Below are 16,932 nucleotides of genomic sequence, written 5' to 3'. Positions count from 1 at the left end.
AGGTACCTACCTTCATTGAGGCGCTCCTGAAAATTATACGTACATGCCGCTCCGTTATATAAGTATCAGCATAGGTAATGTAAGTTCAGTCTTGAACTAGTGCAGGGGCAACACTCTCCTACAGTAAGATCCGAAAGTGACCACGGTATTGCCATGGAGGTTTTAACATATGTTTTGTCGGTTCTAGCCGCAATTGTTGCCATTTATTACTACCTTCTCAAACCACGAAATATTTTTAAAGAACATGGAGTTCCGCATATTGCACCGCTGCCAATAATCGGAAATCATGCGCAATTCCTCCTCGGTAAACAAGCGTTGCACGAACAACATCAAGAAGTCTATAACCTCCATCCGGATGCTAAGTACGTCGGTTACTACGAATTCCTTAGACCTGTAATAGTGCTCCGCGACATCGATCTGATCAAATCCGTGACAATGAAAAATTTCGAAACTTTCATAGATCATTCTAACAATTTTGCCAAGACTGAGGACCCGTTACTCGGTAGCATGCTATTCAGTCTGAAAAGTGAAAAGTGGAAAGACGAGAGAGCTGTAGTGTCGAGCACGTTTTCATTGAGCAAACTTAAGAGTATGTTCCCACTCATCTCGGACTGCGCACAGGACTACGCTCGATACGTATCCAAATTGCCAGAGAATGAACGTGACATCGAGCTGAAAGGTCTCCTCACCAAATACACGAACGATGTTATAGCCACCTGTGCGTTTGGACTTATCGTGGACAGCAAGAAGGACCCTAAGAATGCGATCTACGTGCACGGCCGGAGCGCCACCAATTTTACCTCACTTCGATTAACATTAACTATGTTCCTATACAGCATTGCTCCGAAACTTGCACGTTTTTTGGGCCTGAAGATAATTAGGAAAAAAGACTCGGATTTCTTCTACAATATAATATCATCCACAGTGAAGACTCGCGAAGAACAAAATATCTCTAGACCAGACATGATCCAGTTGCTAATGGAGACAAGGAACAGGAAGCAGCCTGGGAAAATACTTTCAATCAACGAGATTACAAGTCATAGTTTCGCCTTCTTCTTTGGTGGTTTGGATACCGTTGGCTCTCAACTGTCTTTTGTTTTATACCATCTGGCAGTGAACTCTGAGGTTCATGACAAACTCCAAAAAGAAATCGATGAAGTTCTAGAGGATACGCAGGGCAACGTGACCTACGAAAGAATACTGGGTATGGAGTACCTGGACGCGGTTATCGACGAATCGATGAGGCTATCCCCTGTAGTACCTTTTCTAGACAGACTCGCTGTGAAGAAGTTTGAGCTACCTCCAGCATTGCCTGGAGCCAAACCTTTAGTTGTCGAACCTGACACAACGCTCTGGTTACCAATTTACTCGATTCAACACGATCCTAATCATTTCCCCGATCCCGAGAAATTTGATCCTGAGCGGTTCCTAGACGATGGGAAGAAATTACTGAACTCTGGCACACTTATGTCTTTCGGAATAGGTCCCAGGATGTGTATTGGCAATAGATTTGCATTAATAGAAATGAAAGTGATAATTTTCCACTTATTATCTCGTTGCGACTTCAAGCGGTGCTCAAGAACGACGGTGCCTTTAAAGATGGCCAGTGGAGTATTGTCTTTAGCAGCCAAAAATGGATTTTGGGCGAAGATAGAACCTAGGAAGCATGTGTCTCCATTTCTTGACGCCTGTACGACCATGGAGTATGAAACTTAGGGAATGAATAATTCAATACATCATGTTTGGTGTGTTTGTAGATAATTGAGGGCAGTGTTGAAGAAATATATGGCGTGATACTAAATGCTACTGATTTATATTGTTTTAGTATAGTTTGAGAGGAAATTCTTTTCTTCCTGTATTCTGTATCCTGTATGAATACATTCGTAAATTGCGTGATTTTAACCATTGAAAATCTAGAAAGTATTCAACAAATTCGATTATATACTTTTTCAAGATAGTTTCAAGTACCTATATGTAATTACAAAAAATCTTAGAATTTGTTTTAAATATTTGTATAGTAAATATGAAATCGTTTACCATACATCATTTAATAATTATTGGTCAATCAATGTGTCCATCGATGTAACATGAAAATAAATTGAAATGAGAGCAAAAATCGTACATTCTTTAGAAAATAAGCCGCGAAAGTTATCTAAAATTCAACGTAACTATTTTTCACTTATCAACACACTCTACGGATAATATTTTTATTAAGATTTTCCATTGTAACGGTCGTGATATCACACAGTTTGCACTCGTAGTAGAGTTACTTTATAATTTCTTGTGATAAATTGATGTGGCAATCATGTCTACACATGCTGATTACTTGGTGGTGTATCTGAAACATACATATTATTTTGCAATGTCCCATTATCACACAGTATCTGGTATGTCATCATTGAGGAATTATTCATGATACCAACTCTATATTTGTACTATCGATCCTAAAAGATTAATTGTGTAACAATAATTCAACTTTATATCACAATGCGAAGGGGATCTTGAAACTTTTGAAATGCTGGCATAAAGCAAATGTACATATGTACCAAAGACTGACATGTGAAGATAGAAACCTACACTAAAATGAGACGGTAATATAATAATGCAAATAAATATAAAATAAAATATTATAAAATTGTAGTTGTTTGGAGATCACCACAAGTTGGCTAATTATGGAATTTGAATAGTAAATAATGTATCAGAAAAATAAAAGCGTACTCTTTAGTAGAAAGGAACATAAATTTCCATACCAAGTACGATGATAAGTGTTAAAAGCTAAAGCATTTAATTTTGTACGCTAATAGCCGCTAATATGAGTCTTTATTACATGTTGCAAAGAAAATAAGATATTGATTTCAATAGTTTATAAGTTCGACTCATTATCATTATGCAAATTATCAATCAATCAGTCAGCAAATCATTTTCTCCATTCTAGTTGTCCTCGTCGCAATCTGTTACTACATCTTCAAAAACCGAAACGTTTTTAAGGAACACGGAATTTTGTGCACTCCACCTAAGCCATTGTTCGAGTACTTTGGAACGTGTATTCTCAGGGGATTACCTGTACCAGATCTGATACAACTGTACACTTTGCATTACAAGGCTAAGTGCGTTGGTTTCTAGTTCAATAAATGAACGATGTTACTGCGCGACATCGAGCTCATCAAATCCATAACCATGAAGCACTTCGACTCTTTCTCCGATCGCTCTTCGTTCTTCGACGAGACCCTGGACCCGTTGCTCACGGGGATATTGTCCTTCGCGAATGACGAACAATGGAAGTAGACTGAGTCTACGGTCTCGTAGTCTTGGATTCACATCCAGCAAGATCAAAGGCCTGTTCACGTTCATGTCAGACTGTACTGAGGAGTTCGCTGACTACATATCCGTTTTACGTGTATAGTCAAAGGGCCGCGAGCATCAACACACCTAGGAAGGCAGTGAACTTTATGATACAATGAAACGCTATGTGAATCGCGAAAGCTCTGCGGCTCAACATGACTGACAAACATTCGAACTTCTTCTGTGACCTAATATTGTCCATCGCGAAGACAAGGGAGAAGAAGGATATACAGGCCAGACATGATTCAGCTGTTAAGGGAGACAAGGAGCAAAATGGAACATGGAAAGAAATTTACAGTCGATGACATTACCGTGCAGGCTTTCACTTTCTTTATCAGTGGCTTGGACAACATTTTCACGAAGCTGACCTTCCTCTGTCATCGTTTAGCTCTGAATTTCGATGCCCAGGAGAAGTTGTAGAATGAAATCGATCAAGTGATAGAAGACACTCGGGGCCAGGTAACTTATGACGCCGTCATGAATATGCAGTACTTAGACACTGTTATTAACGAAACCTTGAGGATGAACGTGCGTTAAAGAGTTCGAATTGCTTTCAGCACTGGCTGGGAGCAAACCATTCACTGTAAAGCCTGGCATGAGGTTGTGGATACCAGTCCTAATCACTTCAAAGATCCTAAGATATGCGATCCTGAGCGATTCGTCGCTGATAGAAAGAGAATTGTAAACTCTGACAAGTTTACGGCGTTTGGGATGGAGCCCAGAATATGCATCGGAAATAGGTTTGCGTTGAGAAAAATGAAAGTATTGACCTTCCACTTGTTGGCTCGCTACGACTTCAAGCGTTGTTCGAAGACAAATGTACCGTTACAACTGTCCAATGGAATGCTATCTTTAACGCCTCGTTATGGAATTTTGGTGAGTGGGGAACCTAGGAAGGAAGCTCATCCATTTATTAGCGTATCATCTTAAGAAAACATTGATTTCGTTTGATGTTTCACGAATAAAGACTCTTCGTGATTGTTAACGGTGTTAGATAAAAGTTCTTTAGAATAACGAATAACTTAACATTCTAAATCCTATTATAAGGCTATTAATAGGTAAATAAGGAATAAAAGATAATTATTCATTATTTTTTGAAATGATGAATATACTTCTTCTTTCAATTAGGTTTGTTTAGTCTTCTAAAAATATAGGCGTTGATATGCATATCAAAATTTGTATTATATGTACGCAAAATATAATAATTTCAATTCAATTCAATTTTCAATTTCATTTCAATTTCAATTAAAAATAATTCGTCAACAGCATACTTTCCTTTATACTTGCTATTATCGACTAATAATTATTACAAACTTTTCTCGAAAGAATTTTCCTATTCCTCTTCATAATCCTATTTCTAAAATGTAAATACTTTAGGTATATATTAAGCAATTCTATAAAAAATTGTATAAAAAGTATAAAAAATATGTGATTACTATTACGATATTTGAAAACAGAAATATTATATTTGAAAATCTCACTTATAAGATATATAGAAAACAAAAGAAATAGAATTGCTACTGCATTTGTATACTTTTTACTACTTTTAGTATTGTAAAAAAGTATACGTCAGTGTAATAAAAATTATTTTGCCAATGCTTCTGCCGTCTCTTTTGTTATCTCCAAACTGGTTTGCTCTCAACAAAAGAATATCATTCTAAATATAGTCATACGGAGTCACTGGATTCGTGAAGAATATCATGCTTCCCAATCTACTACTTACTCGACACAGATTCAGTTCCGTGCGTAGCAGACTCTTACGAGATCATTGTAAATAGTACCGTTGGGGACAATTGATTTTGATTACGGGGGGTATCAGGAGATATAAGAATATTTTCCAACTAGCAACTCGTATAGCAAAGTCGGTCAAAAAATATGACGCCATGCTGATACATATTATCGTCAGTAAGATTGGTCCAGCGAAGTTTGGCATTGTTCTCATCTGACTTTGGTGTTAATTAGTTAAACGTCAACAGTGCACAAAATTTTTCGTCCGAGTGTACAGTAAGATCATTTAATTCTGATCACGTGATCAACAGTGACTTAAAACGACTCCATTACCTACTTAATATCTCATACTACATATGTCTTTCTGATCCTCGATTACCTCCACTATCACACATCAGCCAATAGAGGACACTCATGGAAATACGTATTCGATGGTGGGGTGTACATTTCGACCAATGAAATCAACATTCTTGCCAACTCCAAGCCTGAGCAAATGTTTTTAATAGTAGTGAGAGATACGACCGTTACCAGAAGCAAGTGTTTACGTCTCGCTCTCAGAAGACAGTCCACAGAATGGATAATGTGTCGCTTATTCTGTTAGTTCTCCTCGTATTTATTGGTATTTACTATTACTTCCTGAAGAGTGCATTGACGGGGAATATCTTCAAGAAACATGGAATTCTATACGTACCACCAAAGCCCATTGTGGGAAACATGGGATCCCTGCTGACTGGGAAATTCACTGTGCCAGAGTTGCTACAGCAAGTTTACAGTCTTCATCCCGAGGCTAAATACGTAGGGTTGTACGAGTTCTCGAAACCAGTGATCATGCTGAGGGACATCGATCTTATCAAGTCCGTTGCCATGAAGCACTTCGAATCCTTCCAAGATCACCATGTGTTCGCTGACAAGGATATGGACCCATTATTCGCTAGTTCATTGTTCGGCATGCGCGGTAATACGTGGAAGGAAATGAGGTCCATTGTATCGCCCACGTTCTCGTCCAGCAAGATCAAAAGCATGTTTATGTTGATGTCAAGCTACGCGATAGACTTCGCCGATTATCTATCCACGCTACCAGAGAACGATCGCGAGATTGAGCTGAAAAATCTGCTGACGAAGTACACGAACGATATGATCGCTAGCTGCGCATTCGGCGTCACTGTGGACTCGAAAAAGGACCCCAGGAATGCATTTTACGTGTACAGCAAGAGAGCCACGGATATTAACACATTCGGGATGGCCTTGAAGCTGATGCTTTACAGAAACATACCGTGGCTCGCCAAAGCTCTAGGTCTCAGAATAATCCAGAAGGAGACCTCAGACTTCTTCAACGACTTGATTCGATCCACCGTGAAGATCAGGGATGAACAGGGTATCTCCAGGTCGGACATCGTGCAGCTGTTGATGGAAATACGAAACAAGAAAGAGGCCAGTAAAGAGTTTACCACTGACGATATTGTTGCTAACGCTTTTGCCTTCTTTTTCGGTAGTTTCGATACAGTGTCCACTCAATTAGCCTTCGTCCTTCACCACCTGGCGGTGAACCCTAATGTACAGGAAAGACTGCAAAAAGATATCGACCAAGTGTTGGACACTCAGGATCACCTGACCTACGAGGCTATTACGAATATGGGGTATTTAGACGCGGTTGTTAACGAGGCGATGAGGATTAACCCGGTCGCAGCCTCCGTGGATAGAGTGTGCGTGAAAAGGTTCGAACTGCCTCCAGCATTACCTGAAGGCAAACCATTCGTCGTCGAACCGGGCATGAACTTGTGGATACCAATTTACCCAATCCAACACGATCCTAATTACTTCGACGATCCCGAGAGATTCATCCCTGAGCGATTCCTCGTCGACGGTAAGAGGATCGCGAACTCTGGCACGTTCATGCCATTCGGAATCGGCCCTAGGATATGTATCGGCAACAGGTTCGCGTTGGTTAACATGAAAATAGTTTTATTTCATTTGTTGTCCCGTTGTGTGTTTAAACGTTGCTCAAAAACGAGCGTGCCAATGAAATTGTCGAACGGCATGTTAACCATATCGGCTCGAGACGGATTTTGGATGAAAGTAGAACCTAGATAAGATCCTTATTCAGTTTACACTCCTGTGACCAGTAGAGCATACGAAGGGGACAGTAGATATTTAGTGCGAAACTTTTCAGCTGCAATTGAAGGGCAACTGATTTGTAAATACTGTTGGGAGCTCAGAAGTTGTCGGTGAGACAGCACATGGCATGAGGGGAGTTCGGTTCTCTGCAAGTGGTAGCAATAAGCGTGACCAATTTGGCCAGTAAAGGAAATACGTGTATGCTATCGTTATGTGTTTTCCTGTGGTTCTAATTAGATACACTGACAATACCTCAGATACCCAACAGTACGATTAAAGTGTACTAATTAATTTGTGTTAGAATATTTAAGTAACGCGTATTGTATGACAGTGTTCGAGTTAAAACAGGGATTTTCTGCTCGAATGTGCGATTTTTTAAAGCTTATTCATTACAGGTAATGTCTATTAAATGTGTATTGTGTTTCAGTCACGTTACCCCACCTAAATGCCCCTAACTGGATCCCCTATATTCTATATATTTCAAATAACTATCAGTCAACATCAAATCTGATAGTGTCTTTCAAGTGGCTTTACAATATACTCGAGATTTCGTATAATCAGTTCATAGTGTGCTACTAAATTTTTTCTAAAGTACTAACTAAATAATACTTGTCTAAAAAATTTTTCCATTCGTGAAAATATGGGACATTTGCAGTTACCTAGAGTATTGTGGACAATTAATGTGAACATAGTGATTCTTTGGAATTCTCACGTGTGTAAAAACTCATTAATGTTAAAAGAGGCAACATTTTTTTATTAAACAGATAACATAAGATGTATTCTTATCAAAAATTAATTTTATGAACAATAAAATATTTTAGTCAAATAATCTGTGTTCACATTAACTCGCGCAATACAATGTAACAGATAGATAAAGAAGTCCAATTTTTTTTAACAACCATATCTCGTTTAGTATAATTATATCTCGGTTGGACAGATATAGTTTAATAAATCAGTAACCTCATATGTCATAAGTACTTATGTATATGTATGTGATACGGAGTCTATAAATACTAAATATTGATATTTCCATCACTATTTCCATCACTATTTCCGAACGTAACACTTTTATACAAAAAGTCTGACATTGCAATTTTATCTAACTTTAAATAGATGACTCGGAGTGCTCGTTCATCTTCACAATTATCGTTTGTAAATTCAACGTATTTTTCATCGTTAGTTTATTTACCTTGATTGTAATTTTTATGACAATAGTAATATTTCATAGTTACGCATATCTATGGCATTATTTTAACTATAACAATTCATGTTGAATAAAGTAATAGTAGAAGCGAAAGAGAAACGTGTCTGACAAAATATAATCCTTATCGTTAGTGTCTGTATTCAAAGAATTTATTTTCTCTTTAAAAGTCACTTCATTACATTACATAGGTCATCAAGGCTACAGCTTTCATATTTGATATCAGCATGGAGGATTATTTCAAACTCATCAAATTTGGGTTAGTAAGTCCGTCTCCGCTTCATATGTACAAATTATAGTAACGGGAAAAAGAAAGTTAAAATTATTAGAGTATTAAAGTATTAGTAATTCTTTTAGGTATTATATATGTCATTTTTCAAATATTACTTCCCTTTGTACATACATACTTCCTTTCTGTAAAATTATATCTGTTCGTCTACCTTCTAAATTTTCTTTTGTTCATTATTGTACAACAAGCTATATTATAGCAATTATTTCCCAAATTGTCTCGTAATACAAACATTTTTAAGGATATTCTAAAGCTATGTCGGTACAACAGTGAGGGGACTCAATGATAGCAAGCAGTATACGCTTTCTTAAACATAAGAAACGAAAGACTTGATTGTCAACCTTGCTTATGGCATGTGATAGAAATACGCAAAAGGATCCTAATAATACGTTCTACATGTACAGGAGAAAAGCTACTAATTAACCACACCTGCGATGGGTGTAAAATTATTGTTCTACAGAAACCTACCATGGCTCTTTAGAGCTCTAGACCTCAAGTTAATAGAAACGAAAGTTTCTTCTTCTACGACGTGGTATCGTCTACTATGAAAATTGGGGATGAGAAAGGTATCAACAGGCCAGATATGATTCAATCCTTGATGGAACAAGAAGGAACCTGGTACAGGGTTCACCATGGAAGATATTACAGTTCAAGCATTCACGTCTCTCTTTGGCGGTTTTGAAACTGTATCCACTCAACTAGCTTTCACTTTGTAGCACCTAGCAGTGAATCAGTTCGTTCAAGAGAAGCTTCAAGAGGAGATAGATACGGTGATAAAGAAAATTGAAGGTCAACTAAAGATCTTTACTTTAAAGATCCTAAGACGTTCAATCCTGAACGATTTCTTGTCGATGGGAAGAGGTTCATGAACTCTGGCACACTTATACCTTTTGGAATAGGTCCCAGAGAATGTATCGCTAATAGCTTGGCGATGGTTGAAATGAAAGTGCTCATTTTCCATCTATTAACTTGTTGTAATATGAAGACTTGATCTAAGACGAAGTCCCCAGGTATATTCAACATATCTGCCCGAAATGGGATTTGGGTAAAAGTAGAAGGCAGATCGTAAATTCCCATGAAATCTGTTTGTCACAAGTTTGTAGACTGAACTGTAATGATATAAACTACTTCAAAACAGTAAAGTACTTATCGGATTAAGGAAGAGGAGGATATAGTTTTTCATAATTATTAAGATATCACATAATTTTCTTTCATGTTATTGAACAAAAGATTGAGCTCTTTGCAACGTAGATCGAATTCTTTTTCTGATATATTTATAAAGCTTTTATCGTTCTGATAAGTCTATATGAAACGTGTGACGGCGGTGTGATAAACGACCGTTCAGAAATCTTTAATCCTCTGTCATATGTAAAAAAAACAAGCATAATACATTTTGTCTTATCTCTATGAAACTAGTACAATACAAATGCAAAGCTCTATGTATGCAAACTCAGAAATATAATCACACGACAAATAGAAACAAGTATCTACTACACAGGATGTACATATGTATAATTAAATACCTTTTAGTAGTGGTGCATATAAATGTTGATGGCGCAACATTTCCTTTTACAAAGGCCACATGCCCTCATACGTCAATTAAAATTGATTAGCTATCAATATTATACTACGTTTCATATTTTTATCGTGAAAAACAGCACCAACAAGCATTGTTAATAAGACAATTTTAAATATTGCATTGTTTGTAAACAATGTACTAACCGGACTTTAAAAAATCAGAATTATCTACAAACTTCTATCAAGCAAACTGTATACATACTTTACAACTGAACTTTGTATTTGAACATATCGATCATAGTATTCTGAACGTATGAAGTTGGTTAATCAAGTTCCAACTATTTATATGTGCTTGAAATTGCTATATAATTAATTCTCAATTGTATAAAAAAGCTCAACACTTATTTCTATAATTGCGAATAATATCCATAAGTTTACAAATTGAAAGGAATCTTCCTAGAAACTACACCGAGAAACAGGGCATAGAAAGAAGCAAACAAGGTTCTTTTCCTTTCGGTCCTTCACACCTCTTTCCATTAACGCGACAAGACAATACACTGTAAGGATCCACCCTCGCGATCTTCACTTCATTAATTCTGACCGAAACCTTGCTTTTCATGCTCTCCCTTCGATCACTAGCCTGCCTTCGAACCCTCACGCATCTCGACCATTGGCGGAGAGTGAATTACATTACAGGGTTAACGGGGGAGGAGGCAGTTTTATCGAGTCAACTTGCAAGATATTTCGTAGAACACCCAAGGGTCGTTGAATCGGAAAGGGGACCTTCGCTGAACAATAATCTGCATCTGCACAGATTGCTTAACGCTTGTTCGAAGCTGATTATCGGGTACATCATTCATTTATTTATTTATTTAAAAACAATTCTTTAGGTCGCAACAAGGAACTTTTAATTCCAAATTTTATTTTCCTTTAAGCAATACAGGTCAGTAACAGCATAAGTGTGCTTCTTCTAAAGACCACAAACAATTACCTCATCAGTTAGACCTTCAAGCGATTCAGAGCTAATAAAAGATAGTTAGGCTTGGGTTAGGTCTGGGTTAGATCTACATGGTCCAACAGCTTTCTCAAAATCTGCTACAACCAGTGATGCTCGAAAGAACCCGAAGCTGATTCTGACTGACATTATGACCCCTGAAATGTAGCCCCCCTAATACCCCGCTAGCACAGAGAGGAGTAATAAAATAATGAAATAAAAAAACCAAAGAACTGGTTTCTCGCGAGCTCTGACAGCCATAATAGACCTCCCAGTTACGTGCCCATCTCAATTACAATCTCCTGAACGCGTCGACCGCTTCTGCATGGCTGACACGTAACGCGAAGTCATACGTGTCGGCATATAACAGCCGTGTAATGTATTCAGCTACGTGATCGCCAATGTCAAAGACGCGATACGACCTTGTGAATGTTGCTTTAATGAGCGGCTCCATGAGATCCCCTGCCTGCATGGCGCCGCGGAATCGACGTACTCTCGACAAGCAACTAAATAACGCGTGACGCCAATGCTCCGATGCAATTGACCCATTTACGGAGTAGCCTTCGGCCTCTCTACATTCGATGTAATTACCAACAAGTGTGGCTCACCTTCTGTATTCTTCAAGCGACTGAGTTTTATTGGCTTAGATGGATGTGTTAGTAAGATTACTACGCGTTTCCTTGTTATCTTTGTTTTGATAGATGCGGCGCGAAGATACCTACCAGCATAGGTTTTTATGAATTTTTCATGATTTGTAGAACTCGTCAAAACAAACTTATCAGTGTTCACTCTTGAGCATGTAGTTAATGCTTTGGACAATATTAACACAGTTGAAGGTCTTCTGAGAATGCTATCTTCTTGAAAGATTTGACACATCCTGAAGCTTTTTAATGTTCAAGTATGTAAATATTTAAATGTTCAAATTTTAGAATATTCTAATATCCAAATATCTGAATTCTTAACATTTTAAATATTCGGTTACTATTATTATTTAAATCTTCTGAAAAGATATTGTAAGTATTTATTTTAAGGTAAGATTATTTTAACCATTTGTGAGCCTACGACCAGTGTGACTATAAAAATAATTAGAAACCGCAAAAAGTTAATAAATACTATCTGTGTCATTTAGAGGTATGGAAATCAGTGAACGGTATAAATACATTATTTGTATATTGTATGAAAGACTAACTTGTATTTTCACAAACATTTTTAGTGATTACTACTAATTGTAAGGTCAACTCCCTGATGACAATAACACACATATATCTCACGACCGATATTCTAATATGACATACCAGTGTTATCTTTCTTATATTTTTGTCGCTTTATTTTCTTATTCCATTCACTCATGGATATCGGATCAGAGTTAGGTCATAATTCATTATTTTGCGATTACAAGTAACAATCAATTGATTGTGATTCAGGTGAATTAGTAATTATTATAAATAATTTTTACAATCTGGAATCGAAAATAAGTAATTTGTATTTGAATAGAAATGAATATTACTATTGATATTCAGCACTTTAACATATAATTGTAATTTATGTTATTTTGTGAACAGCTTACTAGTAAGATAATACCAAATACTTATTAAAAAGAATATTTACTTTCTGATTAATTGAGTTAACATCATTCTTTGGTGTTTCACATTTAGTGCATTTTATTTAGTTCATATTAATATACTGGACTTTGTTACTTACGATTCAAGAAATTGTACATGCAAGTACAGATCTACTAATGTTGTGTTAGAGGATGATTTGGGAAAGTTAATTTTTAGTTTCCAATTTTAATAAATACTATTGTTAACAATGTCAACTTAATACTTACACGTGGCTTCTTGTTTACTTTTCTTCCATCATCTTTAAATACTGACACAAAATTGTTTAATATAACATTTGAAAGCATATTACTATTTGTACATCAGTTTATTTCAATACATGTACATGTCTCTATATTCGCGTAAACAGACCGAACATGTACATACATATTACTATGTACAAAAACTTTTGTATTTCACTAATAATTTTCTAAATATGTGTAGAAACGGAAGATATAAAAATCTATAATACAATCTGCAAATGTACAAAATTATTTGAAAAATACTTAAATAATTCATAAACCTTGTATGATATGATAAGCGTATAATGTTGTTTATATTAGGTAGGTACATGTGATAAGTTTTCCTTAGGCTACGTAATCTTGCTCTTTGCAACTTGCAACGTTTCCAGTTGCAAGAAACATGAATAATCAAGTCCTTGAGCGGGCAGAAAATTTTCACGAGCCCAAAAAAGTCATTCGTTACATTCACGAAAATGTATTGTATAATTCTCCTTTAGAAATGAACATAATACAATATTTGCTTGTTATGTATATGGTAAAAACAAATTGAAATCTATTATGTATATTTGACGAAGCGACGCGCTATACAATTGATTTGTAGAAGGGGGATATATTCGCTCTCCTCGCTCAAGGGGTTAATCACAATAGAAGTTATACAAATCTCGTACATTATATATTTAAAGCAATTCCATTTCCTAGGTATTCAGAAAACCAGTAAACGTAAGCGTCTATAAAGTTCCTAGTAACCAGTTACGCCTTAACAGGACAAAAGCAAACAGTGTGTACCTTAAATGCACTCGATTCAACACAATCTATCGACACACTACCTCTCCCTAACCTTCAGTGGTAATCAAGCAAACAACTTCAACAACGTCCATGAGTTCATCATTTAAGATAAACCATTACAAATCATTCGCCTACAATCTTCCTAAATCAACACTCCGCAAGTCTCAAATCGCACTTGAATCGTTAATTCTCATATGATTTGATATCAGAAACTTAAGTGGAGTTTCCGGTTTAGGAAGCTATCAAATAGGTCGTATTTAGAATGTTTGCGATAACAAACTAAAAAAGCTGACAATCTGTAGTTTTTTCTGTATTTTCTTATATATCTTTCGAACATACGAAAAATTGTATACATTCTTATTTTATGAAAGTATTAAGAACACCCATGCCATATTCCATAGTAGCCCTCGAAAAACTTTCTTTGGTGGAACGTCTAGCAACTTGATTTTAAATTTCAATCCAAAAAATATAAGAATATATCCTTATACCGCATGAAACTTTTAAGGCAGTGAACCTATAACAATGAATAAAAAATGTTACCCTAAAATTTTCCGACACCTAAAACTTAAATTTTGTTACAAATTTTTTCACAACTCCATATTCCTTAAAAATTCGTAAATTTGTAAGAACTAAAGATATCACAGGTTCACTGTCTGTAAACGAATATATTCTTTAATTTAAAAACAGATTCACATCAATTGATCCATTACAAAAATAATGCTTAGAGAAAAACGTGTTTAAAGTTAAGTGGCTGTTATTAAACTTATATAGCAGCGGTCACTTAATACCTTATGATTTCACTAATTCTTAGAATTTTGAAATTTCACGTTAACTATGTATTCTTCAAACATCAACGAAGTAAAAAAAATAGAATTTTTGAAACTTTTAGACCGAAACCTCCCCTTAATGAGAACTGAGTACCCGGATTCACTTTCAGCAAGCAACGCCATTGCTCGACACAGAATTGACAAGCACAGGCTGTTCCTTTTTCCTTGGCTCGACTTCGAACCAGAATCCACCTTTCGCTCCCATCTGAAAGCCTTGCTTGCTCAATACCATCGGTATAGTGGTCTTCGAGCAAGGCTTCAAGTTGCAGTTAGCGAACACGTGGAACAGTAAAACCTTCGCTTCTAGAAGCGCGAACCTGTTGCCAATGCACATTCTAGGCCCCATTCCAAAGCTCCAGAAGATACCAGAGTTGAGTATCTTCTTCGAGTCATTGACGAATCGATCTGGATTGAACTTCTGCGGCTCCTCATAATGATCAGGATCGTAATGGATTCCGTAAATCGGTATCCAAACTATTTCGTCTTTCTTTACAAGGACAGGCTTTCCACCTGGCAGCGCTGGGGGCAACTCGAAGGGCTTCGAGCACGTCCTGTCAACGGCGACAATCACAGGGTACATCCTGAGCGCCTCGTTGATGACAGCGTCAAGGTATTTCATTTCGTTGATGGCATCGTATGTCACCTCGCCATTGCAATCTTCCAGAACTTGATCAATCTCTTCCTGCAACTTCTTCTGAATACTTGGATTCACTCCTACCTCGTAGGCCGCGAAGCACATCAGCGTGGATGTGCTCTCAAAGCCGCCGAAGAAGAACACGAACGCCTGGGCGGTCATGTCCAGAATGGACAGCTCCTTTCCTGGACCCAATTTGCCTCGAGATTCCATCATCAGCTGGATCATGTCTGGTCTAACAATGCCCTTCTCGTCCCTAGCTTTGATTGTGGACGCTACCACCTCCTCGAAGAAATCTGTGATCTCTTTCCTAATGAGTCTTATACCTAGCCACTTGGCTAGCCAAGGACACGCCCTCAATATGAAGAATTTTAGGACAGCATTTGAACCAAATCTCGTCGCCTCTTTGCCGTATAAATAGAACTTGTTGTTGGGGTCGTTCATCGAGTCTACGTTGATCCCGAAGGCGCATGTGGCAATCACGTCATTCGTGTACTTAGTGAACGCATCTTTCAGCTCCAGAATCCTCTTATCTTCTGGTACATTGGCCAAGGTCTTACCGTATTGTTGCGCACACTCGCGCATCAGCAAGAACATTGCCTTCATCTTGCTAGAGGTGAACGCTGGGCTCAGCATCGTGCGCACATCTCTCCATTTCTCGTCTTTCAGGCCGAACAAGTTACTGTTGAATAGAGGGTCATCGTCGCCTGTCTGGATTGTGCGATGGTTCACGAAATGTTCGAAATTCTTCACGGAGATCGACTTGAGCAGTTCTATATCGCGCACCATGATCACTGGCGTGGCCATATCAAAGAACCCGATGTACTTGGCGTCACGGTTATAATTGTACAATTCTAACACCCCATCCGCGAAGGTGATGCGTTGCAGGATGGCTTTCCAGATATTACCTAGGAAAGGCATTCCTTTTTGATGAGGTATACCACGCTCTTCAAAGCAGTTGTAGGACTTCCTGTAGTAGTAATAGGTCGCCAAAACAATGGCGACCAGAGCTAGGATTAGCGACCACATTTCGATCACGGAGTCAACTGGTGCACGTATTCTTCATAAATTTTCTGATATCACTGACGGCTTTTAATCGAGTCTCCCGCACTGTAGCAATTTTATCTGAATTTTATCGCGTTGAAGGACTTCCTAAACTCAAAACAAAAAGAATATAAACGAAAGCGCAATTAAGTTGAGTTAATTGATTCGGGACAGGTCAAGACACTTGAGTTTAATGGCTGAAGCGTTCCGAAGGTAATTCAATCTTGGGTAATATGTAAATCGAAACTGCATGCGATCACATGTGATCTTGCTGTAATGCAGCTTGTCGAACGACTACTGCTAGCAGGCTCTCGCGACGAGCCTTTTATCCCAACTTCCACGCTACGATACTACACTATATCAGACATGCGTCACGTGCTATACGCTAATTCCACACTGTCCAACAGTGGGCTGCTCTTTTTTTAATCATGACGTAATATATTTATTACTTGGTTCCGCACTGGAATACTGCGAGTCAACGTACGGAAAAAATAGAGATTCAATGAGAAAAATGATATTTATGAAATTGAAAATTTTTTTTCAGTTTCAAATCTTTGTATATTTAAAATATAAACCCAGAATTTTTCAAATGTTCGAATATTTAGTACACAAGT

General features: G+C 37.4%; 2 protein-coding genes and 3 pseudogenes across 2 annotated transcripts in view; 3 read left to right on the top strand and 2 right to left on the bottom strand.

Moving 5' to 3' along the window:
* LOC143178795 (membralin-like) overlaps nt 1-16,932 on the bottom strand; it is a 195,717-nt gene that overhangs the window by 43,764 nt on the left and 135,021 nt on the right. The window lies entirely within an intron of this gene.
* LOC143179128 (cytochrome P450 9e2 pseudogene) lies at nt 112-2,712 on the top strand (annotated as a pseudogene).
* Nucleotides 2,818-4,515, top strand: LOC143178964 (cytochrome P450 9e2-like; annotated as a pseudogene).
* On the top strand, nt 5,617-7,595 carry LOC143179086 (cytochrome P450 9e2 pseudogene; annotated as a pseudogene).
* Nucleotides 12,653-16,604, bottom strand: LOC143178798 (cytochrome P450 9e2-like). The gene has a single exon (XM_076377647.1). The coding sequence runs from the start codon at nt 16,301-16,303 to the stop codon at nt 14,747-14,749; it is 1,557 nt and encodes a 518-aa protein (XP_076233762.1). The 5' UTR covers nt 16,304-16,604; the 3' UTR covers nt 12,653-14,746.

This window comes from Calliopsis andreniformis, chromosome 5 (genome assembly GCF_051401765.1).
Source record: "Calliopsis andreniformis isolate RMS-2024a chromosome 5, iyCalAndr_principal, whole genome shotgun sequence".
Taxonomy (NCBI): domain Eukaryota; kingdom Metazoa; phylum Arthropoda; class Insecta; order Hymenoptera; family Andrenidae; genus Calliopsis; species Calliopsis andreniformis.
Note: the sequence above shows the minus strand (reverse complement) of the source record. Positions and strands in the feature narration are given on the sequence as shown.